Source organism: Chionomys nivalis, chromosome 2, assembly GCF_950005125.1.
Source record: "Chionomys nivalis chromosome 2, mChiNiv1.1, whole genome shotgun sequence".
Classification (NCBI taxonomy): Eukaryota; Metazoa; Chordata; class Mammalia; order Rodentia; family Cricetidae; genus Chionomys; species Chionomys nivalis.
The window spans coordinates 72450653-72477510 of NC_080087.1; the positions used below are offsets into that span (position 1 = coordinate 72450653).

Below are 26858 nucleotides of genomic sequence, written 5' to 3' on the forward strand. Positions count from 1 at the left end.
AATGAATGCCCATGGAAGTTTGTCCCGGACTGAGCAGTGGTCTCTTTCCACAATAAAGGTATCTATATGAGTGGCTGTCCCAAGCCTAAAATGTGTTTGCTGACTGATTCCATTCCAAGCAAGTCTTTACAGCTCCAGTTTTCCCCTAGTGTGGAATATTCCAGAGCATAATTTGTAAGCCTTTTCACAATTGCTGCCTAGGAAATTTTCTCTTTATAAATGTTCCAGTTATATTGGGCAGTGGTGGCACATGTCTTTAATCCCAGCTCTTGGGAGACAGAGGTAGGCGAATCTCTGGACTTCAAGGACAGCCTGGTCTACAGAATGAGTTCCAGAACAGCCAGAACACAGAGAAACCCTGTCTTGAAAAATATATACATACATACATACATACATACATACATACATACATACATACATGATTTGGACATAATTCTTTAGTCACCCACATGTATTTCATGTCTGAAAGATATAGACAAACATTTCCTTTAATACATGCTAGGAAGGAACCTTGCAAATCAAGAGCCCAGAAGATGTTAAATCAGATGCCACCACTATCCAAGCACACCTGGAATAAGCCATCACTGGCCATAAGGTCAATATTATATACAGTCTTTTCTTTACACTAATACTTATGGGTGGAACTTACCTGCTGGGTGGTTTTGGTAAACTCTGTTATCAAAGAACATGCTGTATTCATCAACAATTATTTTGTAAACTCTCTTTTTCATTTTACTTAAAATATTTCAGTTTTGTGTGTAAGAGTGTTTTCTCCTTATGTACATATAGGTACCACACGTGTGCCTGGTACCTACAGAGGCCAGAAGAGTCCATCAGAACTGGAGTTCGGAGTGGTTATAAGCCCCCAAATGGGTGCTGAGAACCAGACTCGGGTCCTCTACAAGAGCAAGTCCTCTTGATCACTGAGCTGTCTCTGACCACAGCTTGCTTTCTTACTACTTCTGACAAATTTCAGTGGAAACAATAATGCGGAGGACATTTTTCCTTAAAGGCTTTATGAACTGATTTGTGAAACAAGACTGTGGTCTATTCTCTTTGGGGAGGCACTCGACAAACAGCTTCCTGTATTGCTTTCTAGCCTTTCGCCTGTATTTCAGTCCTGCTCACCCACACTTCCGCATTCTCCCAGGATACCACCCGTTCATCCAGACTTCACATTAGTGACGGAGCTGGGGAGAACAGAGTCATGTCACACTACTTTGCTTGTATTCAGGGGGCGGGGATCATTGGGGATCAAATTCAGGTCTAGTATCGGCTAACCCACACCCCAGACCTTCATGCGATTCTCTTAAGTCCTTTGTGTTTGTGGTTTTACATGTTTCCTCTCATTTGTCCTCAGTTTATATGTTTTATTCCTTTTCTTAAAGACATACATCTTTAACTACATTAGATCTACAGTTTTCCAATTCATTTACCCCTACTTTGATCTCTAGAAACACCAATGACTACAGACTATTCATAACTTATTTTGGCTTGGATTAGATGCTTACTTATTCTGCTTTTCTGTTGCTATGATAAAACACTCCAACCCAAAGCAACTTGGGAGAGAAAAGGATTTATTTCTGCTTACACTTCCAGGTCACAGTCTATCACTGAGGGAAATCGGGACAAGAATCCAAGCAGGAACGGAAGTAGAAACGATCGAAGAATCTTGCCTCCTGAGTCACCTCTGGCTCACGCTCAGCTAGCTTCCTTACCTATCACCTGATCAGTGGGGCAGAAGTTAAGATAGACTTTGATATGCACAGGAAATAAACAAGGTAAATGTGGTAAGATGCCAATGGAGAAGAAACTGCTATGACAGCCTGCACCAATCCGGGAGAGCATCTGAATTATCCCTCAGATGCCAAAGGAAGAGACCGCTGAGCCAACTTCTGCAGCTCCAGGCATGCTGCACTCACCTGGACACCTCTCCGTCTGTCATCATGGCTCCTTCTCGTGCTATAGTAATGGGATCTCATCTGGTTTTAAAATGCAAAGATCTGTATATAAAACATGAAAGCTGACAGTGAAGCTTGTAAACAGGAGCTACAATTGTCTAAATCGGCAGGTCTCAACCCTCCTAATGCTGTGACCTTTTAATACAGTTCCTCGTGGCTTGGTGTCCCCCAACCATAAAATTATCTTCATTGCTACTTCATAACTGCAATTTTGTTACTATTAAGAATTTTAAGGTAAATATCTGTGTTTTCCCATGATCTTAGGCAACCCTTGCGTGTGAAGGCTCATTGGATACACCCCAAAGAGGTCACATGACCCACAGGTTGAGAACCACCCGTCTAAATGGTCTTGAAGAGGGGCGGTGTTGGAAAACGATAAAACAAGAGAAGACACTGAGTCACAGTGGACATCGGTGCTACCTTCCCCTACATCTAGGTTCCTGTAGGTGTCCCGCATTGCCTTCCTGTGCAAACGCCTCTGGACAAGACTCAGTCATCCCCACTCACCTTGGCAGAAGTTTATGGCCACATCTGTGAGTCACTAGCCCTAAAATGACACAAACAAAATCTGAGCTCAGGCTCCTGGGCTCATGTGGCTCTAGGGCACATGAGTTATACTGCTCATTACAAGATAAAATAATGTGTGCAAGCAGCCAGGCTCTGGTGGCGCACACCTTTAATCCCAGCACTCAGGAGGCAGAGGCAGGAGGATCTCTGTGAGTTCGTGGCCATTCCAGTCAACAGAGTGAGTTCCAGGACAGCCAGGGCTACACAGCAAAACTCTGTCTCAAAAATCCAAAACATAAATAAATCAATAAAAAGAATGTGTACAAGTAACAGCACCAACAGTCTGAATGACCTAGGTGAGATGCACACTAGCCTTTGCTGCCTGGTTATGCTGTACATACTTTTTCAAAACGGAAAAATACTCTGTTCCAGAAGCAGCTCAGGAATCCCAAGTCCTTTCAACACTTCCCCTTCAACACTTCCCCTCAGCAGAGTCTAACTGTGCTGCTCCCCCCCCAACACTTCCCCTCAGCAGAGTCTAACTGTGCTGCTCCTCCCTTCACAAAGATCCTTCACCAAGGAAGCAAGGAGAGAAAATAAAACGAACTTTCTGGTGCTTTGAATGAAAAATGTCCTCCATAGGCTCAGCTATCAAACCCTTTATTACCTGCTGTTTTGGGAGGTTGTGGACACTTCAGGAAGTAGAGCCTTCTAAAGGAAGTACACCACTGGGATGCGGCTTGGAAGGGTGTAGCCTCATCCCAGTTCCTGCTCACTCTGAATCTTCCCTGTGTGTGTTTGAGAAAAGACATTTCAGTGTCCTACTCTGGCTGCTTGATTCCATGCCTCCCCCACCACGATAGACGCTGATCCCTGGAGCCATAAGCTAGCCTAAACTCTTTCTTCCATAAGCTGCTTTTTGGTATTTTATCACAGCAACAAGAAGAAACTAATGCAGACTTCATGCCAGGCTGTGTGGACTGTCCTGACCTTCACTAGTATAAAGGAAGGGACATCATTTTAATTCACCCACTGCATCATATGGTCAGTCAGCGGTCCTTCCCCACTGCAATGGGATGGCCAGACATTGGTCCTTCCCCACTTCATCATATGGTCAGTCAGCGGTCCTTCCCCACTGCAATGGGTGGTCAGTCAGTGGTCCTTCCCCACTGCATCATATGGTCAGTCAGCGGTCCTTCCCCACTGTATCGGGTGGTCAGTCAGTGGTCCTTCCCCACTGCATCGGGTGGTCAGTCAGTGGTCCTTCCCCACTGCAATGGGTGGTCAGTCAGCGATCCTTCCTCACTGCATCGGGTGGTCAGTCAGTGGTCCTTCCTCACTGCATCGGGTGGTCAGTCAGCGATCCTTCCTCACTGCATCGGGTGGTCAGTCAGTGGTCCTTTCCCACTACTCTGCAGTAAGTTTTCTCTCTTCCTGGAGCACTTACCTTTGTGCCTTTTCATATTTCTAAGAGACTATCAACTCTCATAGGGCCCAGGCATGTACTGGTTCTCAAAGTTCCCTAAAAGATTATTCTACCTTCTAGGCCCATAAAAGGACTGAACACAAAGAAGAGTGATGTAGGATTCCCCTCTGTATGCTGTGAATACCATTGGTAAATAAAGAAACTGCCTTGGCCTGTTGATAGGGCAGAACTTAGGTAGGCTGGGAAACCTAAACTGAATGCTGGGAGAAAGGAGGCAGAGTCAGGGAGAAGACATGGAGCCATCCCCAGAGACAGACATGCTGAAACTTTGCCAGTAAGCCACTATCATGTGATGATACACAGATTAATGGAGATGGGTTTAATTAGTATGTAAGAGTTAGCCAATAAGAAGCTAGAGCTAAGGGGCCAAGGAGTGATTTAATTAATACAGTTTCTGTGTGGTTATTTTGGGTCTGAGCTCCTGGGCAGCTGGGAAACAAACAAGCGGTCTTCCTACAACAGAAGAGGTTTAGATCCAGTCCTTTCTCAGATGGAAAAAAACAAACAAACAACTCTGAGGGGGACAATGCAATGGATTATTGAGTCCACCCCCATGCTCCATGCATCAGAAACAGAGGAAATAGGAAACAAGCCCCAAGCTTCTAGTCTTAGTAATTTTCAAAGGGAAATAAACACTGCCAAATCCTTAAGCACAAGAATTCACTTCAGAAAGGAGGGAGGGAACACTAACTCACTCACCAGGAACATGGCTTTCACCAACGTGGTTCCTTTCCGTACCTTTCACTTCTTCCTGGGTCTTCATTTGTAGAAGGGCTTCACCCTGAAAGTATACAACTGACAGATGAGAAATAAGTCGTGAAAATCAAGATGCAAAAAATACAACTCAGAAACACACCAACAACACAGAGAGAAAGACAAACAGTGAAATAGACATTCCAAGCAACTGAGACCAACTAACCAGGTGTTCTGTGGAAACCTAAGAACACAGCTACAACCAACCAATCTTGCAACACTTCTCCCAGCTAAACCAATTCATTAATAGGACATGTTGCATATTTAGTATTCTTTCTCTATTTTTTTTAAAAAAATCTTATCTTATATGTATGGGTGTTTTGCCTACATGTCTGTGTACCACATGGATACCTGGTCCATGGAGACCAGAAAATGACATTGGTTTCCCTGGGACTGGAGTTACAGACTGTTGTGAGCCATCATATGGGGGCTGATAATAGAAGTCAGGTCCCCTGGAAGAACATCCAGTGCTCTTAACTGCTGATCCATCTCTCCAGTTCTTTTAATACTCTTTTAATCTCCCCAGACTTTAAAAGAAAGTAGGGAGCCGGGCGGTGGTGGCGCACGCCTTTAATCCCAGCACTTGGGAGGCAGAGGCAGGCGGATCTCTGGGAGTTCGAGACCAGCCTGGTCTACAAGAGCTAGTTCCAGGACAGGCTCCAAAACCACAGAGAAACCCTATCTCGAAAAACCAAAAAAGAAAGAAAAAAAGAAAGTAGGGAGTAACCTCACCATTTTACATAGTAAAACTCTGGGAAGACTTTTTACAAATCAAACAGCTGTAAACAATGAGAAATACAGTCACCACAAAATATACCTCCCTGAGAAACTAGGCAAGATGTAATGAGGTGAATTCCTGCAGAAGCCATGTTCCCCAAGGGCTGTAACTTCCATACAACAAACAGCCCTTGCGGATTTCAGAGAATTGTCATGAGACCAGCTTGCAATTTGCTTTATGCCAAATGAGTTTTGATGAAGTTCCTTGTCAACTGCTCTGACATGTTCCTTTAATTATGAAGGGGAGAGTAGCTGAATTAATCCTGATTTTCTTTTTTAAAATATGTATTTACTTCACTGTATGTGCATGTGTGTGTACCTGAGTGCATGTGTGTGCACTGCGTGAATGCAGGAGCAGGTGAGAAACTAAATGCTGACGCCCTTGAACAGCAGGAGGGCACTCAGAAGAAGTGTTCTTATTGCTGGTATTCACTCCCTGAATTCCGGGAAACACCGAGACCTAGATGGCAGAGTCTGGTTAAGTGACTCTGGTCAAGTCAAAGTCCCTTCCTGAACTCAGCTCCACACTGTAAACCAAAGTGGCCTTCCAAATCTTTAGACTGGACTTTACCAGCACTGGAGACCATGACACCCTCCTATGGCACTTGGGACTTCAAATAACATCTTCCTCAAATCTCAAATTTCACTTTTTGTTTCTTTAGCCACACCCAAACCATCTCTCATTCTTACCTAAGTAGTGTCTGCTTCTAGAAAAGTCAAGCAAGAAATACTTCAGTTGCCTGGACACTGTGTATGGATTCTTTGAGTTTGCCACCGAGACCACGTATTTAACAGTGAGTGAGGTCTTGCATTCATTCCCCAGTATGCACTGTGGTCCAGCACACGCCGCTGGGACCTAAAATCAAACAGGGAGATAAGGTCACACACACACACACACACACACACACACACACACGCACGCACACACCGCCCCACCCACCTCGCATCCTGTTTCACACTTCCCCAGAGTCTCCTCCCGGTCAGTCCCACATTCCCACACTCACACACAACACGCGTGTCAGATCTACGGATGCCAGATCACCCTCGTGCCGACATGAACACCACGCCCAGCTGCCTTCTCAAATCAGGTCTAACTTCCACTCCAAACCCAACAAGAATTCCACCTGAGACCCCGACAGGATTGAAGCATCACTGACTTCCGGTTTCTAACGGAGGTGGTAGTGCGGTGCTCCGCAATGGCAACTGGGATGTGTAGTCCTCACCCAGCGAGTGTAGGACGAGATGTCCCAGGAGGCTGAAAAAGGAGCCTCCGCAGATGGCCAGTTGGTCGCCACTCTCTGTTCCCTAATTGGTGTCCGCAAATTCAGAATACAGTCCTCATGAAAGACCCCCCGAAGGATGTCTTTTTTCTGGAGAGACCCCCTACCCAAGGATCAGTCGAGACCATTTGTGTGGATGTAAACAGCAAGAGGATTTTTTTATTCTGTTATGACAGGGTCCCTCAGGTTTGGGATATGAAGGACATCAATAGCTGTTACAGCCCATCTTTCAAAGCAAAAAGCCACAGAGACAAGGGGGCGGAACCTGTCAACTTATTGGATTGGCTTATTTAAAAAGGTTATTACCAATAATTAGCTGGAGAGTGATTGCCAGATCAGATGAGGTAAAGGGAAACTTCTGAAGGTCACTTTGCCCCTTTTCAGGGACTAAGTCAAAACATCAGTAACTGAGTCAACACCTAAGGGTTATCATGCCCCTATTTAGGGAGATGGAAAGTTTCCAACATCTCAGTACGTGTATGCATAGCTGTTATGTCCTTGGTTCCCAGGGGAGGTGGGGAAGTACTGAGAGTCATCAGAAATGGCTTTAGATTTTTTTTAAAGTTTTACATTTTTTAGGGTCGAGTCTGGATCCAGAAGTACAGGCAGACTACTTATCACCCGCTCTCGTGTGACTATCAGTTTGGGAAGATAAGTGGACAGGCCCAAAGTGGGAGACCAAGCTTTAAAGCCAAGGAAGCTGCTGTGGCGTCTGCAGTAGAAGACAGCTGTAGGCAAGGGGTGAGATTTAGATTTAGGGACACAGATCAAAAGACAGGAGAGAAATATTTGATTCTGTGATTTATGTACTTGGGATTTGAGTCTGTGTGACCTATTTCGTGCTTTAGTTATTGCTCCCTGACATAACCCACCTTCATCCCCGGTTTACCTTTCCCTGCAAGGCTGAATATTCCAAGACTACATACACATCTTCATCCTGTTCAGGGCTTAATTTTCAGTGACAAGAGTGTTTGACACATAGGATCTGTGGGGCAGACAACCGAGACAGATCTACGTGTGACAACCAGGTGTTCAGAATAATTTTTTTTGTTTGTTTTGTTTTGTTTTTCGAGACAGGGTTTCTCTGTAGCTTTGGAGCCTGTCCTGGAACTGGCTCTTGTAGACCAGGCTGGTCTCGAACTCACAGAGATCCACCTGCCTCTGCCTCCCAAGTGCTGGGATTAAAGGCGTGCGCCACCACCGCCCGGCATAACTAAAGCATACTCTTAAGAGGTTACTTGTCAGGCATGGTAGCACAGGACTTTAATCCCAGCACTTGGGAGGCAGAAGCAGGTGGACCTCTGTGAGTTCGAGGTCAGCCTGGTCTATAGAGTGAGAGGTCACTACTACTATCATCAATGCAAATTTGTTTAAATTCCTTTTTGTTGTTCTTTTGTTTTTCAAGACAGGGTTTCTCTGTAGCTTTGGAGCCTGTCCTAGAACTAGCTCTTGTAGACCGGCTGGCCTCGAACTCACAGTGATCCGCCTGCCTCTGCCTCCTGGGTGCTTGGATTAAAGGTGTGCACCATCACCCCAGCTTTGTTTAAAGTCTTAAAAGCACTCCTGGTGTTGCTCATTTTCTTGTTAATAGGCAAAGATGCTGGATGAGGCCATTCGGGCCTCTAATTGGCAGCTATTGGACTCTCTCTCTCTCTTGCTACCTGACTACTTTAGGCAATAGGACTGTCTACCAAAACAGCCAAATGGACTACCTTTATGCAAACACATTGGTCTTGAACACTGTGGCATGAACACAATGGTCTTGAGTGTGTTTTTTTGTTGTTGTTGTTGTTTTTTGTTTTTTTGGTTTTTTTTTTTTTTTTTTTTTTTTGGTTTTTCGAGACAGGGTTTCTCTGTGGCTTTGGAGCTTGTCCTGTAACTAGCTCTGTAGACCAGGCTGGTCTCGAACTCACAGAGATCCGCCTGCCTCTGCCTCCCAAGTGCTGGGATTAAAGGCGTGCGCCACCATCGCCCAACACTGTGGTCTTGAACACTGTGGCATGCACTGAGTGTGCAACTATGACAGATGATTTCTCTGGCCCCTAAGGTCCAGACACAATCAGGGTTGTTCCCAGCAGTTGTTACAAGGCTCAGTGAACTCTAGATCCCAGATTCTTAACAACTGCATAACTGAATGTAAATACTGAAAAGGCTACAAACAACAAAAGGCTCCTGGATGCACAACCAAACATTTGGAATCTGACACACAGTGAAACTGAGGTCTCTTTGGTGGCAGTCTCATGCTGCATTAAAGGGCCCCACTGCAGCCTTGCTTCTGAACACGTGTACTTTGCTCTGTGGATGCGGTCACACCATGCAGTGCCAGCAAACGCTGTCTGAACCAGCATGACAGATTTGAGACTTGTATGTTAGGAACTGCAGTGCCCTCACTACAGGTACAAAGTATTCTGCTCATAAAGGAACAATATAAAGTAAAATAAAAGGAGACATTAAATATCTTCCTTCTGCCATTCCTCAGCATGCATTAAATTAGTGTATCTTTGAATTGGAGTAGTGTATTTGGAATTTTTAAATTCCTGTTTTGAGTTGCTCCCTTGAGGATCCAGAGCTCTCTTCTGGCCTCTGTGGGTACACAAACACATGTGGCACACACATACACACACAAAAAAACCAAAAATCCAAATACTTGGGAGGCAGGGGCAGACAGATCTCTATGAATTCAAAGACAGCCTGGACTACATAGCAAGTTCCATAATGGTCAAAGACTACATAGAGACCCTGTCAAAAAAAAAATCCTTAAAAAAATTTATATTCTTGCCTGAATGTTTCCTGATGTTGCCAACATATCCTCATGGGACTCGTTTTGGAAAGATAATTCATAAACATTTTAGTGGTTTTTCTAAATATATATTTTATTGAGTTTCGTCATTTAATAATGTCATCTCTTCATAACTTGCTCTATAAGCTGCATTTTTAGAGCATCTGTTGCTTGTGTTTGTAGTGTGCATATGACACCATTTGTGTGAAGGTATGACGGTCTTGAGGACAGCTCTCATGAGGGAGTTTTCTCCCTCCACCACATGAGTTCCAAGAATCAAACTCAGGTCATCAGGATTGGCAACAGGTACCTTAACCTGAGAAGCTCAATATTCTTGGGCTTGTGTTTGAGTCTTTGGTCGGGGTTGACTATTGCCATGAGGTTAGAAACTTGTGTGCATTCTTCTCTATTTTCAACTGTAAATATTTATGGCTTAATGTGGCCATACAGTCTCCTGTGCAACTAATCAACTCTGCCACTGTTAAAAAACAAAATAAAAAAGAGCCAAAGATTGTTGATAAGCCAATAACCATGGCTGTGGCTCAATAAAACTCTACTTTGACTCTCTGAGCCAGATGGCCTTCATTACACCACAACTTCCCCTCCGTAGAGACGGAAGCACCACCAACACTATATAAGTGAATGTGTGGCTGCATGCCAACACAGCTTCACCCAGACACTGCAAACCTGTGGGTGTGGCTGCATGCCAACACAGCTTCACCCACAGACACTGTGACCCTGTGGGTGTGACTGCATGCCAACACAGCTTCACCCACAGACACTGTGAACCTGTGGGTGTGGCTGCATGCCAACACAGCTTCACCCACAGACACTGTGAACCTGTGGGTGTGGCTGCATGCCAACACAGCTTCACCCAGACACTGTGACCCTGTGGGTGTGGCTGCATGCCAACACAGCTTCACCCACAGACACTGTGAACCTGTGGGTGTGGCTGCATGCCAACACAGCTTCACCCACAGACACTGTGAACCTGTGGGTGTGACTGCATGCCAACACAGCTTCACCCACAGACACTGTGAACCTGTGGGTGTGACTGCATGCCAACACAGGTTCACCCAGACACTGTGACCCTGTGGGTGTGACTGCATGCCAACACAGCTTCACCCACAGACACTGTGACCCTGTGGGTGTGACTGCATGCCAACACAGCTTCACCCACAGACACTGTGAACCTGTGGGTGTGGCTGCATGCCAACACAGCTTCACCCACAGACACTGTGAACCCGTGGGTGTGGCTGCATGCCAACACAGCTTCACCCACAGACACTGTGAACCCGTGGGTGTGGCTGCATGCCAACACAGCTTCACCCACAGACACTGTGAACCCGTGGGTGTGGCTGCATGCCAACACAGCTTCACCCACAGACACTGTGAACCCGTGGGTGTGGCTGCATGCCAACACAGCTTCACCCAGACACTGTGAACCTGTGGGTGTGGCTGCATGCCAACACAGCTTCACCCAGACACTGTGAACCTGTGGGTGTGGCTGCATGCCAACACAGCTTCACCCAGACACTGTGACCCTGTGGGTGTGGCTGCATGCCAACACAGCTTCACCCACAGACACTGTGAACCTGTGGGTGTGGCTGCATGCCAACACAGCTTCACCCAGACACTGAAATGCAAGTTTCTCACAGTCATCAGGCTGAAAACACTCCTCCAATGTTTAAAACCACTTTAAACACCTTTTCAGAAATTTAGATTACAGACCATAAAAAAAGTATCAGTGAGCCTTCATAAGTCAGTTTGCTGCCCCCTACTATAGATCAGTTTACCCGAGTGAATGCTTCATTGGACGTTTACCAAGAATGCATTCATAAACCAGTGACTTTAAACAGATCAAATCCTTCAGAGTTTTTCCACTCTTAAGTAATTTGTTGGTAGTTTTAACTACACACATATAAAACCTTGCACTTTTCCAGCTGTTTTGTTCATTTGTGTCGGGTGGCCTACACACTTGTTACCTATCCTTTTACTGTCATGGGTATTACAGCAGAGCTTTCTCACTAAGGTTCTATTACCCTACAGTCACGTAGTTCAGCAGTATGGGATAAACTGTTCCATTTTTATTTAGAGATAGGGGCTCACTGAATTGCTCCGGCTGGCCGTGAATTCATGAACACTAAGATTACAGACAACCCCACCATACCCGTGGCTTAGAAACAAGCTTTCAAGGAAAAGAAACAAGCCTCATCAACAACTCAGAGGACTCCCTTCCTGTTCGGAAACCGGGTTTCTACTGCACCATTTTTATCAGGGCTGACCACAATAAAATTTCCATTTTCAAAAATAAATTTTTAAAAGAGTCACGTTTATAATACTTGGTACGGGTCAGGCACTGTGCTAAGCACATCTTAGGCATTAACCAATGAATATAAGTTTTTGATGAGCAAATTAATTACACTGATATTCCAAAAATAATTCAACCCGACTGAAACATGAAGAACTGTCTTGTAATAGACAGAGGGAACAAAGGGACAAGGAAGTGATTGTTCAAAGCAGTGTAGTGGAAATGGCAATATTTTGAGATTATGAGGGTGAAAGTGAGGATGGATTCCAGACAAATTTGGGGAAGAAATCCACCGGACTGGATGTAGAAGGCAAAGAAGGGTGAGCGGGTGACTCTCCAGAATGAATTCGCTGATGGTGAGCAAAGTGTGCAGCCTGCCTGAAGGCCTTCCTGCCCTTCTTGCGGTTATACGTTCTCTCTCCAGTGTGGACTCTCTTATGTTGGTTAAGGTGTCCAATTTGGATGAAGGTTTTCCTACATTCCTTACATTCATATGGTTTCTTCCCAGAATGAATTCTCTGATGTACACTAAGGGACTGGCGATGGCTAAAGGCTTTGCCACATGCACTACACTCGTAAGGTTTCTCTCCAGTGTGACATCTACGATGACAGATAAGGGACGACTTGGTCTTGAAGGCCTTCCCACATTCCACACACTCATAAGGCCTCTGGCCAGTGTGAAGCCTCTGGTGCTGAGTGCAGGAAGAGTTATCACCAAAGGCCTTCCCACACTCCAGACACTTATAGGGCTTCTCCCCGGTGTGAACCCTTTGATGCTGAATGAGGTGAGTCGTCTGGCTGAAGGCCTTGCCACACTCCTTACATTCATATGGTTTCTCTCCCGTGTGAGTTTTCTGGTGTTGTGCAAGGTGAGCCTTCTGCGTAAATGCTTTACTACACACCTCACATTCATAAGGCTTTTCTCCTGTGTGAATTCGCTGATGGGTGGCAAGCTGTGAGCTGATGCTGAAGGATTTCCCACATTGCCCACACTCAAAGGGCTTTTCCCCCGTATGGATCCTCAAATGACTAGCAAGGTGTATATTCTGCCTAAAAGCTTTCCCACATTCCTTGCACTTAAAGGGCTTTTCTCCAGAATGCACCCTTTGATGCTGAGTGAGCGATGCGTGATGGCTGAAGGCTTTCCTGCAAATGTCACACTCATATGGTTTTTCTCCAGTATGAACCCTTTGGTGCACAGTGAGGGATGAGCCATATCGAAAGGACTTGTGACACACGTCACATTCATACGGTTTCTCTCCAGTGTGAATTCTCCTATGTTGATTAAGCCCTATGAGGTCACTGAAGGCTTTACCACAGTCGATGCAATCAAAGGGTTTCTCCCCGGTGTGATAGTATCTCCAGTGACGAATAAGGGAGGTGTTCTGTATGAAAGCTTTTCCACACTCGACGCACTCGTACGGCTTCTTGCCTGTGTGGCACCTCTGGTGCCGTGTGAAAGAGGAGCCATCGCTGAAAGCCTTTCCACACTCTTCGCATTTGTAGGGTTTCTCCCCAGTATGAATTCTCTGGTGCACTGTAAGGGATGAGCTCTGGGTGAAAGTTTTCTTACACTCATTACATTTGAAAAGCTTTTTTCCTGCATAGATTCCAGGTTCCTTTACGACCACTGAATTTTGAGAAAAACTTTTACCTGAATCACAATTATGACTTTTCTCTTCTGAAATGTTCAAATGAAACCATCTTCCAGATTTGATATACGCATGATCTCTCCCTTCTGAGAAGGCTTCGTTCTGAGTAACTGTCTCTTGCTCAAACGGTATGTCTTGACCATTCCTTTCAAACACACACTCAGAATCCCAATCTTCTCTGAAGGTGGAACACTCAGGTTTAGTGCTGGAAGGTCTGTCTGTTAATCCTTCAGCATCTGAGTCTTGCTTTGGAAACAGATCCTGGGCCTCACGTACAGACTGCTGGCCTAAAATAGATCAAAAAAAGTTCTCTCCTTTAATGTCCTTGTTTCTCTGCAATACCTGAGTCAAAAATGTCCGTTACTTCATGCAAATTATCCACATCATATCTATCTTCTCCATTAGAGGGTTCTTCAACAGTTCACACATGCACACACACAGGCATAGAGAGGCGTGTGCACACGCAAACACACACAGGCATAGAGAGGCGTGTGCACATGCAAACACACACACACAGGCATAGAGAGGCGTGTGCACACGCAAACACAAACACAAGCTTTCCCCTTCTCCAGTCATCTACTAATGCCCAGCTGATAGGCAAAAGAAACAAAAAGCCATTTAATCTTTAAAGACGCCCAAGAAACTGAAAGGCTGACAAGCACCCAAGTGGGTGAGAATAAAAAAAAAAAAAACTACAGGGAAATGTGATGTGGGAGTCCTCTCTGTATGCTGTGAGTATGTTTTGTTGCCATTTGGTAATGAATAAAGGTGCTTTGGCCTACCAGCAGGGCAGAACACAGCAGGGCGGGAATTCCAAGCAGAGATAGAGGAGAAAAGTAGGTGGAGTTAGGGATATGCTACGTAGCCACCAAAGGAGAAAGATGTGAGCCACCAGCCAGAACCTTGCTGTTAGGTCACAACCTTGTGGTGATGCACAGATTAATAGAGGTGAGTTAATTTAAGATGTAAGAGTTAAATAAGAATATGCATAGGCTAATAGGTCAAGCAGTGTTTTAATTAATAAAGCTTCTGTGTGATTATTTCGGGTCTGGGCGGCTGGGAGAAAAACAAGCAGACTCCACGAACAGAAATGAGCCATTAAAAGAAGACACAAAGAAAGGAGTCATTCTGAAATCTAAGAGTGTGATATTTCTCTTTAGACTTGTCAGACTTGACAGTTTCCAGTGTGTGGTGGTGAGGATTTGCATCCTATCCAGAGCAACAGTGACGTCACCATACCATCTCCACACTCACCTGAGAACAAGCCTGGTGCCAGTTTTCTTTGCACCACAGAGGGCATCTTCTCTTGCCCCAGCAAAGAGACAAAATCTGCTTTGGAAACATGGTGTCCTAAAGGAATAAATGAGACATTATGTGCTCATAATCTTGTCACCCTGAAATTGAGTAAGCCATTTCCTGACTCTGACAGAAAAGAACTATTACTGCAGTGTAAACAGAGGCAGAGTTTTCCTGTTCCAAGAGCCCGGTCCCAAATAAACACACAAAATTTATTAATTATGGAATGCTCAGCCAATAGTTCAGGCTTATTACTAACCAGCTCTTACATTTATAATAAACCCATTTGTTAACCTATGTATTGCCACGTAACCATAGCTCATGGTTTTACCTGTCCTCTAGCATCTTGCTTCTTAGATGCTCACTGGCTTCTCCCTCTCCCCACCCTTCTTAATCCCAGTCCTCAACATCCTGCTTTGCTATGGACCAATCAGCTTTCTTATTAACTGATAAGGATAAGATATATTCACAGTAATAGAAGGATTATTCCACAGCACTGCAGGAACAGTTAGAAAGAGTGCGTGCGTGCGTGCGTGCGTGTGTGTGTGTGTGTTAGACAGAGATAGAGAGAGAGAGAGAGAGAGAGAGAGAGAGAGAGAGAGAGAGAGAGAGGGAGAGAGAGAGAGAGAGATCTATACAGACAGCACTTCTCCAGTAGGGGACTGAGTCCAGCTCCAGGGAGTCTAATGCCCTTTTCTGACCTCCATAAGCAGGTTCTCACACACACTTTAAAGTATATATTAAAGAAACAAAAAATGAAAAGCAAGGTCTCCTGAAGATAGATTCAGATCTGAAAGGGAGACAGTCTTACCTAAGGACCCCAGGTCATCACAGTTTTCCCATGTCACATTCTTGCAGAAACTCTTTGGAGCTGACGCAAGCTGTGGAGAGCTGTCTCTAGCCGTATCTGTGATGGTCTTCAAGCCCTGAAAAGGTATAAACACATTCATGAACCTGGTGGCCAGAGTAGGGTGGAATGTGTCCACACACTGTAAGCAGCACACTCTGGACCGTATGTATCAGTTGAATTCTGAGCAATAGAGGTTTATTGTGAATTGACTTTGTGTGTGTGTGCACACCACGCGCGCTTGCATGTGCTCAAGTGCACAGTTGAGGTATTGAGAAATGAAGGTGTCATAGAGTGAGGTCCTCTGAGAAAAACAGCTGCCATCTTCATCGATCAGCCACGCCTCCTAACAGGAGACCAGCAAGAGCAGCCTGTTTGTTGACGACACTCTCTTAGAGAAGGTGAGAGTCACAGGACCCTCACCTGAGATCCCAGCCACTTTCTCCCAGACATAGGATTGCAGTTCTGCCCTAACTGTACACGGCATCAGAGAGGGCACACGCGGGGGAGGCTTGTTGAAAGGAGATTCAATAAAACGGGGCAGGGGGATTCTATCTATGACACTACAAAGAAGCCACTGTTCGTGACGGTGAAGACTTTCCAGTGCGGCCACTTTGCAGTTACCCACTCTCCTCCCAGCATTCCTGACCTAAGCTCTGGAAATGATCCCAATACATACATTAGTTCTGGATGAACTCTGGTGAAACTGTATTTGGTGTGCTGGCTAGTTTTATGTTAAGTTGATACAGAATAGAGAACTTCAGTTAAGGAAATCTGCCCACAAGACTGGCCTATAGGCAATCCTGCAAGGCATTTTCTTAGTGACTGATATGGGAAGGCCCTGCCCACTGTGAGTGGTGCCACCTCTGCACCTATGGTCCAAGATATCAAAGGACAGGCTGAAAACGCCATGGGAAGAAAGCATCCTACATGGCCTCTGTATCACTTCCAGCTTAAGTTTCTGCCCTGACTTCCCTAGATGATGGGCCATAAGACATACTATGAAATAAACCCTTTCCTCCCCAAGCTCCTTTTGGTCATGGTGTTTCATCACAGCAATACAATCTAACTGAGACATTTGGTCATCAGGACATTGTGAGGAGTGTAGTGGCAGTTCATTTGTATTTTAATAAAGTTTGCCTGGGGATCGGGAAAGTAAAACAGCCACACTGGTCAGCCCTACAGACCAGGCAACAATGACACACACCTTTAATCCCAGCAGCCACACTAGCCTGCCACAGAAACCAGGCAGTAGTGGTGCATGCCTTTAAACCCAGAACTAGAGAGGGTTATAAAATGGAAGGAGACAGCTCTCAACCACAGGCTCATTCTGAGATTCCTGGAGGCAGGATTGCCATTTTGGACCAAGGTCGAGGTAATAGCCAGGGGCGGCTGTTTGGCTTTTCCAATCTTCAGGTTGAACCCCAGTCTCTCTCTCTCTCTCTCTCTCTCTCTCTCTCTCTCGCTCTCGCTCTCGCTCTCGCTCTCTCTCGCTCTGAGTTTTTATTAATCGTGCTTCAGAGGAGAGTGGATATTCTCATCTTCTAAGGGAGGAATTCTCCCAGCAGAGGGGAACAGGAAGAACTACTGAGATCATGCTCAGAGTTCTCAGACACTTGCTCTAAATCAAACTTCTGTCACCTGAAGAACATGTTTGTGACTCACCCCCCTCCATCTACCTGCGCACACACACACATACACATACAGGGTTTTACTATATGTTTTAATATAATATAACTCTTTCCTCAATCCATCCACAGGAAATAGTGTATGCAATGGGAATTTCTCCACTGCCCAAGGAATCATAAAGGGCTGCCTGAAGGTTACCCCTGCTTACCCTTGGTGTCTGGAACACAGTATCTTCACCCCAGTTTTCCCCTAACACAGAGCACTTGGGTCTGCAGGGCAGGGGCTGGTTTCTCCATACTGCCTGGGATAACTTTTCTTCACTTAAGACCTCTGGAGGGAATGCCTTTGTCTCCTGCAAAGCCATTAAGTCTAAAAGGACATGAACAAAGCAAACAGTTCTTACTATGTGCTGCATGGTAGGGGGAGAGCACACATGTGATACACAGATATACATGAAGGCAAAATACCCAGACACACAAAATCATTTTTTAAAATAAAAAAATACAGGAGATGGAGCTAGAGAGACAGCTCAGCTGTTAAGTGTACTTGCTACTCTTCCAGAGGACCCGGGTTCAATTCCCAACACCTGAATGGTGGCTCACAGCTGTAACTCCAGTTCCAGGAGAGCTACTGTCCTCTTTGCAGGCACCAGGCATGCATGTGTACAGTACGCAGACATATGCACAGGCAAAACAGCCACATACACAAAGTTATTAAAAAAAAAGAGTGACAGAGGAAGACCTCTGACCTCTGGCCTACATATAAACACACATACACACAGGTGTGTTCACCTAAACAAACATATGTGTACACACATAAACACATACATACATACATACATACATACATATATTTAAAAAAGATGAGTCCATAAGACTGAAAGGCAAAGGAGGGATGTAGAGAAAAGTAACTTGTCTATAAGGGGATGTGGCTGTGCTGGAGAGCAGAGACGGAGAATGAGGACGGCAAAGCCCATGCTGAAGAGGCTGCAGTGTCTGCTGGTGAGATTGTGAGTCTGCAGGAATGAGCTGGGCCAGCAGCAGCCCCACTGCCCCACGTCCTCATGCTCACCTGGGCAATGGCCTCTTGTCGTCTTTCTTTTCATCATCCAGGGATCTTTCCCTTGCTCCAACAAGGTGATCATATCTGGCTTCGAAGCACAAAGCCCTAAGTCCATAAGAAAAACATAAGAAAGAAAAAGAGGATGTGGTCATGCTGGGGTCTGTCTCGACTTGGAATGACAGGACAGAAGAGGGTGCTACAGGGATTAGGGGAGTCGGGGGCAGGAGTGGGGATCCCCTTACCCACTGACTCCAGGTTCCTGTAGTTGTCCAGCATCACCTTCCAATACAGACTCCTCTGCTCGGAGCTGAGCCATTCCCACTCCTCCTGGGAGAAAACAATAGCCACATCCCCAAATGTGACCAAGCCCTGAAATGACAAAAATGCATTGTTTCTGAGCCAGCGGATGAACACTGGTGAGCAGAGGGCTTTCAGATGAACAATGACCTCCCACCCTGTGCTCAAGCCCTCACCCCATCCTTCAGGATGGAGACGCACTTGCAGGCCGCCTCAATCAGGGTTTCCATTGCTGTGGCGAAACACCATGACCAAAAGCAAGCCATGGAGGAAAGGGTTTATTTGGCTTGCACTTCCACAGTGTTGTTCATCACTGAAGGAAGTCGGGACAGGAAATCAAACTGGGCAGGAACGGGGCAGGTGCTGACACAGAGGTCATGGTGGAGTGCCGCTTACTGGCTTATTCCTCATGGCTTGCTCAGTTTGTTTTCTTATAGAACCAGGACCACCAGCCAGGAGTGGCCCCACCCATAATGAACTGCGCCCTCCCCAGTATCATTAAGAAAGTGTCCTATAGGCCTGTCTACAGCTCTATCTTATGACAACATTTATTGAGGTTCACTCTTCTCAAGTTGACATGAAACCAGCCAGCAAAGGCATGCACTCACAGAAAATGTTAGAATTTTCTGACACACCTCTGGAGATCCTCCCTCAAAATAAAAGACACGGGGGGGGGGGGGGATAACTAAAGCAATCTTCTCAGCCTCCAATTTGAGTATCTCTCACTGTACCAAACCTAAGTCCTCATTCAACCAATCACAAACCGGAACAACACCTGAGCTCTTCTGCTGGGAGGCCTGTGTGCTAGAAAGCTAGTTCCCACAGGCCAGAGTCTGTGAATAGAACATCATCATAACTTTAGTCTGCTGCCGAACTCTGAAGGCACTTTAACACCATCATGGAAGGACAAGACAAATAAGTGGTTTTGTGTGTGTGTGTGCATGTGTGTAGGCCAGGGGCGATGCTGTGTATCTCTTCCTCAATCAACTTCTAAAAAAAAAAAAAAAAAACCGGTGTTGGAGTGAACTCAGGCCCTCATGCTTGCCCAGCAAACCCATCTCCGCAGCCCCAGTGTCATTAACTCCTGCCAGGGAACTCCCCTGAGCTGGAGGCTGAAGGACCACGTGCAGTACATGTCACCTGACAACACCAGGAGAGCTGAGAACGCTCTGGGAGTTTGAGCAAACATGAGCTAGCATGGCTGCCTGAGCCAGTCAGCCTAAAACAACCGCTGTTCAGTGCTCTACTTCCCGCCTACATCCTGCTACAGAGAGCATAACTGACAGCTTTTCGACAGGCATTTTCATCTCGCTAGAAAGATCAACACTAGTCTCCTGAGTTGACCAGAAGCTAAATACCTCTAATTGTCAAAACTCAGCAGGATTCGGCAGTAGAAAGCTTCGAGTAGGCTAATATCCAAACATTTCAATACAAACACAGTATTTCAAATAGTGTTCAAAGACAGAATTAGTGGAGAGCAGCTAATACAAAGACACAAGTCTAAGTCCTGAGAATAAGTGAATGTCGAGTGCTCAGTCCAAAGAGGGACCTCTCGATCAGTCCTACACCCCAAAGGCTCAGGAAGAGGGGGTGGGAAAAATGTAACAGCTGGAAGACAGGGAGGAGTGCTATGACATGACATGCTGTACAATGTGAATATGTACTACTCTCATTGGCTAATGATAAACAGCTGACTTGTCGATAGCTAGGCAGGAATTTTCAGGGCACTGGAATGTAGGGAAGAAGAAGGGAGGAGTCTCAGGAGCTGTGAGGAGATTAGAGACAAGCAAGATGAATGTGCTATGCTAAAAGAGGTACTGCCATGAGGCGGAGCATAGATAAGAAATATGTGTTGATTTAAAATGTAAAAGTTAGCTAGTAACAAGCCTGAGCTATCAAGTGAGCACTCATAATTAAGAGTAAGTCTGTGTGGTTATTTGGGAACTGGAGGGTGGGACAGAAGAGTCCACCTACAATGCTACTTCCTGGATATGACAAGGCTGCTCCACTCAGGAACTGCTCAGCTGTGGTCACCTGCACAAGATCAAACCAACAAGGGCAGGCAGCACCCCAGCAGCCGGCACTGATTCAATGCATAACTCACAGAAAAAGGAAATGATGTAAAGAGGGGGATTACGGATGAGGGGGCGGGAGGAAGGATTCGTGGAGCCTACGGTCGAGATACACTGTTCTCACACACAAAACTGACAAAGAGTAAGTAAAGGTACCCTCTGCTAAAAAGGGAAAGGAGGCAAGGTATGAGGGTTCTCAGACCTTGCTGACTGCTGGTCCAGGAACATTTACATTCTCACACAGCTTCCCACAGGCTTTTATAGGGTCCAGGCCCAGAGCTCCAACTTCAAGATTCTGGATACTCAGTCTTGTACTCATTTTCCCCAAAATTTTCAAATACTTTTCATATATGCTTTACTAAACAAACCAAGTCATCTTTCTCTAAATTTTTTAATCTGTATGTTTTTAGAAATTTTTTAATTCAAGGAAATGATGCCTATTTTTCGGAATATGAAACCACACTGTGTATACAGCAGTGCAGCATCCACAATGGAATGCTTTTATAGGTTTTTTGGTTTTAGTTTGGTTTTGGTTTTTCCAGATAGGGTTTCTCTGTGTAGCCCTGGCTGAAACCCACCTGCTTCTGCCTTCAGAGTGCTGGGACTAAAAGAAGTGAACCACATTGATTTTAGTTTTTAAACAGAAATAAAAAAGAGGGAAAATCTTCAGATTACAAAACTCCTTCCCGAAAACAATTTTTAAAAAATCACTTTTTCTGTGTCCCAAAGTAACAAACATGTGTGTCTAGCCATGACTGATTCCGACTACACTCAGCCGACTTCCCCAGCATCTGTTACTACCTTGTCACCATCAAGGAGACTAGAATTTGGTGACTCCCAAAGGAAAGAAAAGCAGTCAGGTGTTTTCTTAAAACTGGAAATAATTGGTTTTGACTTTCCTTTTCCTTTTTGAAACAAAATCTTGCCCTGGTGCCTTGGCTTATCTCAAACTCCTGGGCTCAAAATGCTACTGGGACTACATACAGCATCATACTGAGTACCTAAAATAACAGAGCAGCCACACCCCGGCTCCCTCCCTCCCCCTTTCTCTTCTTTCTCTTCCCCCCACCCCACTACCTCTCACCTCTTTCTCTCCCATGTGTGTAAGGGTACGTATGATCATGAACGAGAAAGCAAATTTCCAGGAAGAAAGAGAATGAAAGTGAATGGCAGATGTCAGAGATAAGGAGGAGTCACTTCTCAGACTTCTTCTTAATCACTTTAGGGACGGGGTCTGTCTTCAAGGACACCTTCGAAAGTTTTGAGAAGACAGCTGATGTGGCAAGGGCTGACATGCAGAGAACTCTTCAGAAGGGAAAGGAGTAGAAGCAGAGGTCATAGAAGCACAGAGGCAGGAGGCCTAGAGTGAGGTAAGGATGAAGGGCTGGTGTCGTGGTGACACTTTCAATCCCAGGATTCAGGAGGCAGTGACAAGCAGATCTCCATGAGTTCAAGGTTGTCTACACAGCAAGCTACTGGTTAGCCAAGGATACATAGTGAGACCCTATCTCAAAATCGAAGGAAAAGAGAAAGGGGTCCCAGACCCAACGTAGGAAAACTGGACTCTTGCATGCTTCCTTGACTTTCTGTCAACAGGTTGTGAGTTCCTAGAGATAAAGAAAAGCTTTAAATTTAAAATTATCCCTAAAAAAGTGATTACATTTATTTGTATGTGGGTGTACACAAGCATGCATGTGAATGCCAGAAGACAGCTTTCAGAAATCAGTTTTCTCCTTCCTCCCTGAGATCAAACTCAGGCTGTCCAGAGTGGCAGCAAGTAGCTTTACTCACTGAGCCATTTCACCAGCTCAGTGAAAAACTCGTGTGTGTGTGTGTGTGTGTGTGTGTGTGAGAGAGAGAGAGAGAGAGAGAGAGAGAGAGAGAGAGAGAGAGAGAGAGAGAGAGACCAGCATGCTCAGCAGCTCCTTTTACTGCTCTGAGACAGTTTCTCACTAAATTAGAAGAAGTTCACCTTTTTGGCTAGGCTGATGGGCCAGAGAGCTCTAGAATGTATGTGCCTGTACCTGGAAATGCTGAGGTTTACAGGAACACACTTGCCTTTTTACATAGGTACTGGGGATTCAGACTCAAGTCCTCATACTTACAGAGCAAGTGCTCTTCCCACTGAGCCCTTGCCTCAAACCCTAAAGGGAACTTAGCCATAATATATTTCTCCTACGTTGAGGACATCAAAGAAAACAGGTAGAAAGATTGCTGCATTCCTGAACATAAGAACTCTTCTGAAGCAGGGCTTGGTGGTGCACACCTTTAATCCCTCTACTCAGGAGGCAGAGGCAGGAGGATCTCTGTGAGTTCACAGCCAGGTTGGTCTACAGAGACACCCAGGGCTGCGTAGATAATCCTTGTCCAAAAAAAGTCCTTCTGAGACAAGTGGAACAAAGAAAAGGGATACATCATTTTTTCAACCAAAAAAGAACTGTTGAGATGAAAAGGAAGGCAGAGGAAGAGCCCTGATCAGTCTGAAGCTATCCCTGTAGCCCAGCACTCACCAGAATATGAGGAAACAGCACCCAGAACAGGTCTCTTAAACTGAAAACTTTTCAGAGAAAATAAACATCTTTCTAAGTGGTGAAAAAGCAAGACTATTTCAGGAAGCAGAGAGAAAACGTGACTCACCTGAGATTGGGCTTTAAGTTTAGTCCCTGTAGGGGTAGCTTCCTGTCTGTGGTTACTCTCCTGGAGGAAGTTGGTATCTCTGGAAAGCAGAGCTGGGGAAAAGGAAGGACTAGATACCAAGTCTACACAAGACTACACCCTACACAAGCAGGGTAGAACCATTTTGAAAAGATGAGATGAGATCCCGCTATTTCCCTGCGCTGGAGTAGGCAAAAGGTGGAATGGGGAGTGGAGCTGTCTCTTTTTTGAAAGTTTATGTGTGTGTGTTGCTTGCGTGTATATAAGTGCACCATGTGTGTGCCTTGTACCCATGAAGTTCAGAAGAAGGAATTATAACCCCTGCCACTGGAGTTAGGGATGGTTGTGAGCCATCTCTCCAGCCACCCTGGGAGTTTCATCTCTGGAAACATGGGCATGGAGACAAGTCTAAACTAAGGTGACCTGACGTCGTCAACGTTCCCGCTACACTTCTGCTTGACTGCTCTGGCTCAAAGTTGCGCTTTCAAGGGTTGATTCCCGTTTAACTTCACACTCAGTCCAGAGACACCATCTCCAGCACCAAGGACTCGAACCTTCGGACCTTACCCTCCCTTCACACCCAGAATAGACTCATCTTTGTCCACTCAGGCTGGACACAAGTCACTCACCTCTGTGCGTAGGCCCCGAGGTCACTGCTCCGTGCCCGCCCTGGGAGGCCAGGCCATTCCTGGAGCGCGGCCTGCCCGGGGCGGAGCGCCCACGAGCGACTGAAGTCCCCGCCGCAGGACCTCCACCAGCCCTGGGCTTTGTAAAGAGGGCGCCGCGCCCCAGGGGGGGGGCGGGGCTCGCATGGCCCCGCACTCGCCTCCCCACGCATGTCACACGAGGGTCGACCGCTCTCCTGGCCAGGCCGCAGACGCCCTCCAAGGCCGCGCTTCACGGACACACCCCCGGCCACACCCGCACCCTCCAGTCCACGCCCGCCACGCCCCGGCCAGCCACGCCCTCTCCCTGCCTAACCCGGCCCTGAAGGTTCCGACCCTCAGGCAGTTCAGCCCGAACGAGCCGGAAGTGGACTTTGCTTGCGCACAAGGCCCGCTGGGAAATGTAGTCCGCAGCCGGAAAAAAAAAAATCAGTGGCGCCGGGCGGGACTCAGCCCTATGAAGGGAGACCACTACTGTGAACTACGGTACCCTGCCGGAAACACGGGTCGCACGAGATCCCAAATAGCTCCCCAGAGGTTTCTGGGAGTTGAAGTGGCAGTAGGAGCGTATGTGCGCCGTGGCAGGGCGACCGGCGGGTCGTTTGAAGTTGATTTGACTGATGGGAGTTGGGGGATGTTGTAAATTGGGCTGGGGTAATATGTGGGCCTTGACAAATCATGCACAGTGGTTCTGGTTGGAGGTGCTAGTCGGCTTGGGATTTAGTTGCTGCGACCACCTCAACGCTAATACATGGTGTTCAAAAGGCCCCGCTACATGTACTTCCCCAGATTTTCTTCTGGGATGCTCCTTCAAAATGCTTATTCTTTGTCAGTTTCAGATCTATATATACACCGTATCTTGGTCATATCCAACTCATTTGCTCTCCCAACCAACCCCATCAGACACCCCCTATACTTCGACGTTCATTTTTTTTGTTGTTGTTGTTGTTTTGTTTTGTTTTGTTTTTTAATATCCAGTTGGTGCTTCATGACCATGGGTCATGCCTTGACTTGAGCACGGGAAATCTATGGGGTGGAATGGGAGGACACATCCCCAGAGAAAAATGACTCCCTTTCTTTCTCCCAGCTGCCTTCATTTGCCAATAGTTTCTCAGCTAAGTGTGGAGGGGTAAGCCCTTCTATCCATGGTGGAATACTCATTGGCCCAGTCTTATGCAAGAGTCACAGTTTCTGTGAGCTCATGAGCAGCACAATCCAGAAGCATTCCACAGCGCTCCCCACCATTCTCAGACTCTTAGATCTTTCTGCTTCCTCCTTGTATGGAGTCCCTGACCTTGAGTAGGCTTTTTCCGCTAGTGTTACACACAAGGCCTTGGCAGTTTGTTTTCGTCATTCATTTATCATCAAGAGCGCCGCCTAGTGTCAGAGCTCCAGTTACCGCTTCTCACTACTTTTTTCTTCAAGCTTTTGAGAGAGGGTCTCACCATGTAGCCCTGCCTGATGTGAAACTCTCAATGTAGAGCATGATGGCCTCAAACACACAGAGAGCTGTCTGCCTCTGACTCCCAAACGCTGGGATTAAAGGCGTGCGCCACAACACCCAGCCTCTTGTCACCACCCTTTAAATTCCGCTTCATACACACTAGCTGTTGTGTTCCTCCTGTTCATACCCACGTGCAGAAACAGGGACTATGCCCTGGAACTGAGGGCTTGTTGCTCAGCAAATGGCCTCACTGGAAAGAGCACATATGGCATTGCTATTAGTGCAGCCACCATCAGTCCCATCTCCTGACTCCAGATTGGCCTCCTTTTCCAAAGGACTCGTGATCTCAATAACTAAGATTCCTGATTAGAACAATCAAGGAAGCCTTTGAGATGCCTCCACAGCATAGGTAAGGTCAATACAATTCAGTGTCACAGAAAAGGCTGTTCCAGAGTCAGAAAGACCAACAGCTGAATAACTGACAAACTCTGTTACTTGTCTCTTCAGTGTCTGTTGTCATACTCCCATGCTTGCAGAACACATATTGACTTTGAATAAGTAAATAAGTAAATTATAGCATAATGTGTTCTGTTTCCAGACAAACGGACTGACAGCACAAATTACGATACCATATTCATTCTCGTTAGGTATCAAACAAACAAATATACAAAACTAATATAAAGAGATTTACAAACCTCTGAAATATTTGAGAATTAGTACTATCCTAAATATTGAATCAAATCAAAGGGTACATTTTGAGGAAAAAATAAAAAATATTTTGAAAGAAAAAAATGAATCGGGGCTGGAGAGGTAGCTCAGTGGTTAAGTGTGCATACGACCTGAGTTCAGTTGAGAGCTTTACAATCCCCTGTAACTCCAGCGCCAGGGTATTTGACACCCTGTTCTGGCCTCTGAGGGCATCTTCACACATGTGCACATACCCACACAGAGACACACATAATTAAAAATAATTTTTTCAGAATAACAAAACTAGATGATACATATAAAAGCATCATATAATCACCTCTAACTTGAATCAAATAGCCAAGTCGATTTTTCTTCATTTTGAAAATCAAATTTAAAACTAAATGAAAATACAAATACATGTCCAGACTTGTGACTGGCAACTAAAGGTTTTTTTTTTTTTCAGAAAAAAAAAGTAGTTAATGTAGATATCAGAAAAATGGAAGCTCAGAACTAAGCTTCCAACTTAAAAATAAAAACTGGATTTAAAAAAATATCAAAGTAAACCAAGGGCTGGGAAGAGGAAGCGACAAGCAGACATACATACACATACGTACACACAGAGAGAGACAGAGACACAGAGACAGTGACAGAGAATCAGCTAAATTCCAAACAGAATACTAAGAAAAATCAATGAAACA

At 45.6% G+C, this 26858-nt stretch overlaps 1 protein-coding gene and 1 long non-coding RNA gene across 2 annotated transcripts; both read right to left on the minus strand.

Moving 5' to 3' along the window:
- Positions 1-1576: 1576 nt before the first annotated feature.
- LOC130869598 (uncharacterized) lies at positions 1577-6617 on the minus strand. Its single transcript, XR_009056679.1, has 7 exons — positions 6489-6617; positions 6175-6340; positions 4654-4735; positions 3136-3256; positions 2469-2508; positions 1923-2003; positions 1577-1725 (listed from the first exon to the last, which is right to left on the minus strand). It is a non-coding gene; the product is annotated as an uncharacterized LOC130869598 (long non-coding RNA).
- Positions 6618-11326: 4709 nt separating this feature from the next.
- On the minus strand, positions 11327-24202 carry Zfp28 (ZFP28 zinc finger protein). Its single transcript, XM_057761806.1, is given in 9 exon segments — positions 11327-13793; positions 14761-14856; positions 15614-15728; positions 17487-17647; positions 18350-18445; positions 18583-18709; positions 23347-23438; positions 23994-24153; positions 24155-24202. Coding segments are annotated over 9 exon segments (2595 nt in total). The 3' UTR covers positions 11327-12093.
- Positions 24203-26858: the final 2656 nt, after the last annotated feature.